At 52.7% G+C, this 3,775-nt stretch overlaps 1 protein-coding gene across 1 annotated transcript; it reads right to left on the bottom strand.

Moving 5' to 3' along the window:
• Positions 1-1,733: 1,733 nt before the first annotated feature.
• Positions 1,734-2,501, bottom strand: LOC128943449 (olfactory receptor 14A16-like; the record flags this gene model as incomplete). Its single annotated transcript, XM_054286392.1, has 2 exons — positions 1,734-1,742; positions 2,040-2,501. Coding segments are annotated over 2 exons (471 nt in total), but the record flags the coding sequence as incomplete, so codon positions are not given.
• Between the last annotated feature and the right edge of the window lie 1,274 nt (positions 2,502-3,775).

The raw sequence follows: 3,775 nt of genomic DNA, 5'->3' as shown, positions 1-3,775 counted from the left end.
ACATGGACAGGCTGCAGCATCTTCAGAGAAGGGCAACAAGGCTGGGGCGGGCTCTAGAGCACAAGTCCTGTGAGGAGTGGCTGAGGGAGCTGGGATTGTTTATCCTGGAGAAGAGGAGGCTCAGGGGAGACCTCATCACTCTCTACAACTCCCTGACAGGAGTGTGCAGCCATGTGGGGGTCCAGCTCTTTTCCCAGGGAACTGGGACAGGACAGCAGGACACAGCCTTCAGCTGCACCAGGGGATATTTAGGCTGGACATTAAGAAATATTCTTCACACTAAGGGTGATTGGGCATTGGAAAGGGCTGCTCAGGGAGGTGGATGAGTCACCATCCCTGGAAGTGTTTAAGGAAAGACTGGATGTGGCACTGAGTGCCATGGTCTGGGTGACAAGGTGGTGTTGGGTCCCAGGTTGGCCTTGATGCTCTCCAAGGTCTTTTCCAGCCTGGTTGATTCTCTGATGATTGTGACACTGCAGGGCCCTGGGGAAGCAAGGGGCCATTGTGACACTGTGGGGCCTGATGGCACTAAGAGGACCATGGTGACACTGTGTACGACATGGCAGCACAGAGCCAAGGGGCCATAGTGACACTGTGGGGCTGAATGGAAGCAAGTAGTCCATTGTGAAAGTATGGGTACTGGTGGAACCACAGAGGCCACTGTGACTCTGCAGGGCCTTGTGGAACCAAGGGGCCATCGTGCCACTGCAGAACCAAGGAGACCCTGGGGAGAGCCTGGGGACAATGGAATCAAGAGACCATTGCTCCATTGTAAGGACTCTGGGAACTGAGGGAACAATTGTGACCCTATGGTGCCCCATGGAACCAAGGGTCCCTGGTGACAGTGCAGGATCATGTGTCACCAGAACTCCATTGTGACACTGCAGTGCCAAGGAATTCCTTGTGGCACTCTGAGGCCTCATGGAACCAAGAGGCCACTGTGACCCCACAGGGCCTTGTGGAACCATGCAGAGCGTTGTGACAGAGCAGGACCTGGTGTCAGATGGGGCCATTGTGACACTGCAGGGTCCCATGGAACCAAGGGGCCAGTTCTGCTCCTCAGGGACTCCTGGAATGAAGGAAACATGCTTGACACCATGGTGGCTGTTGGGACCAAGAGGCCATTGTGACACTGTGGAAGCAATGAGAGCATTGCTGCACTGCCAGACCTCATGGAACCACGGATTGTGACACTGCAGGGCCTGGGGGAACCACGGCACCATTGTGACACTGTGGGGCCCAAGGACCCAAGGGACTTGGTGGCACCAAGGGGTCCCATGGAAACAAAAGGACATTGTGACACTGGGAGACCTCATAGAAATGTGGAAACCATTGGGACGCTCTGGGGCCTCATGGAACAGGCTGGATCCAGGGTCCAAATCCATCAAGGTGAGGTTTAACAAGTCCAAGTGCTGGGTCCTGCACTTTGACCACAACAATCCCTGCAGCGCTACAGGCTGGGGACAGAGTTGCTGGACAGCAGCCAGGCAGAAAGGGACCTGCAGGGACTGATGGACAGCAGGTTGGACAGGAGGCAGCAGTGTGCCCAGGTGGCCAAGAAGGCCAATGGCTCCTGTCCTGGATGAGGAATGGTGTGGCCTCCAGGAGCAGAGCTGCTGTGCCAGCACTGATCTGCCCCCTGCTCTGCACACAGACATTGCTGCTGCAGCTCCAGAGAAGGCAGCCAAAGTGCATCTCTGCAGAAAACTTTGCTGGGAGATCCTTTAGTTCCTTTAATGCCACTGAGAGCGCAACCACTCATTGACATAGTCTTGGACCACAGGGAAGGCGGAGAGAAACAAAATGAGAAATGGCACAAACAATGACATTTCTATGTGGACAAGATAAAAAAATTAAAATAAAGGGAACCCCTCCCTTCACAATTAAACAAACAAGAAGTATCAAAGATGACTTTTATTAGAAGTGATTTTCAGAAATTTGGCAGCAGTTTAATGTTTCTGAAAGCATCCAGCCATTAGTCCCCTCACAGCAGCCTTGAGCTCCTGGTTCCTCAGGCTGTAGATGAGGGGGTTCAGGGCTGGAGTCACCACCGAGTACAGGACTGACAGGGCCAGATCCAGGGATGCGGAGGACATGGAGGGGGGCTTCAGGTGGGCAAAAAAGCCAGTGCTGATGAACAGGGAGACCACAGCCAGGTGAGGGAGGCAGGTGGAAAAGGCTTTGTGCCGTCCCTGCTCAGAGGGGATCCTCAGCACAGCCCTGAAGATCTCCACATAGGAGAAAATAATAAACACAAAACAACCAAAATTTAAACACACACTAACAGCAAGAAGCCCCAGTTCCCTGAGGTTGGAGTGTGAGCAGGAGAGCTTGAGGATCTGGGGGATTTCACAGAAGAACTGGCCCAGGGCATTGCCATGGCACAGGGGCAGGGAAAATGTATTGGCTGTGTGCATGAGAGCAGTTAGAAAGGCACTGGCCCAGGCAGCTGCTGCCATGTGGGCACAAGCTCTGCTGCCCAGGAGGGTCCCGTAGTGCAGGGGTTTGCAGATGGACACGTAGCGGTCTTAGCACATGATGGTCAGAAGGTAAAAATCTGCTGAAATGAAAAACATAAAGAAAAATACCTGAGCAGCACATCCTGAGTAGGAGATATCCCTGGCGTCCCAGAGGAAATTGTGCATGGCTTTGGGGACAGTGGTGCAGATGGAGCCCAGGTCAGTGAGGGCCAGGTTGAGCAGGAAGAAGAACATGGGTGTGTGCAGGTGGTGGCCGCAGGCTACGGCGCTGATGATGAGGCCGTTGCCCAGGAGGGCAGCCAGGGAGATGCCCAGCAAGAGGCAGAAGTGCAGGAGCTGCAGCTGCTGTGTGTCTGCCAATGCCAGCAGGAGGAAGTGCCTGATGGAGCTGCTGCTGGACATTTGCTGTGCCTTGGCATGGGGATCTGTAAGAAAAGCAATCATGGAATAGGTTGTAGGAGGACACAGTATGGGTAATGTAGAATGTAATCTCTTCCCCCAACAAGTTGCAGCTGCACCCTACTACTAAAGATGAGAAACAGGCTGGATGATAACAGGCAACACCTGTAACCAATAAGAACTAGTGGTATAAAAGAGAAGTGACTGGAGTCCGATGGTTGCTGCAAGGACCAAGAACAGTCAGTGCTTAGAGGAGGTATGAAACTCTGAGGGTATGAAATCCTTGCACAATAATGATAAGAGAACTCTTGATATACAAGACAATGTAAGACAACAGAACTCTTAATCTCTGAGACAACATATAATGATAATTGAACTGTTGTAATATATAAGACAACAATAGGTGGGTTTGGAGAGGACTTGAAATATCCCAGCACAGCCTTGGGGGAACTTTCCCCCCTTCTGCCTGCCCAGGGCTCTGCTGCCTGGAGCTGTCCCTGCCAGCAGCTGCTTCCCTGTACCCAGGGCTGGGCCCTGCCAGTGCTGCCAGGGCCCAGCCCAGGCCTGGGGGCTCAGCTCTGCCCTGCAGACCCCTCCCACCTCTGGCACTGCCCAGGGGCAGCTCTGGCTCTGCAGGCTCTGATGGTAACGTCAGAGTGACCCTGAGGAGGCAGAAAAAGTGACACTGATGCAGCCTCTAGGGGGTCCTGTGTTGATTGCTGTTGCTGCCTGGTTTACTCAGATTGGGAGATTATTTTTATATTTCACAACCTGAAATGAGAGATGAATATGTATGTTCAATTTCTAACTCAGAGCAGTAGATAAAAAAGCAGGATTTTCCCTTTTATGCAGCCCCTGTTTCAATATGCTCCCTGTGTAATCTAGTTGGAAGTGCT

The sequence above is a fragment of the Melozone crissalis genome, unplaced genomic scaffold (assembly GCF_028551555.1).
Source record: "Melozone crissalis strain CALT ecotype California unplaced genomic scaffold, PUWL_Pcris_2 ptg000046l_1, whole genome shotgun sequence".
NCBI lineage: Eukaryota > Metazoa > Chordata > Aves > Passeriformes > Passerellidae > Melozone > Melozone crissalis.
This window is presented reverse-complemented; position numbering and strand designations above follow the sequence as displayed.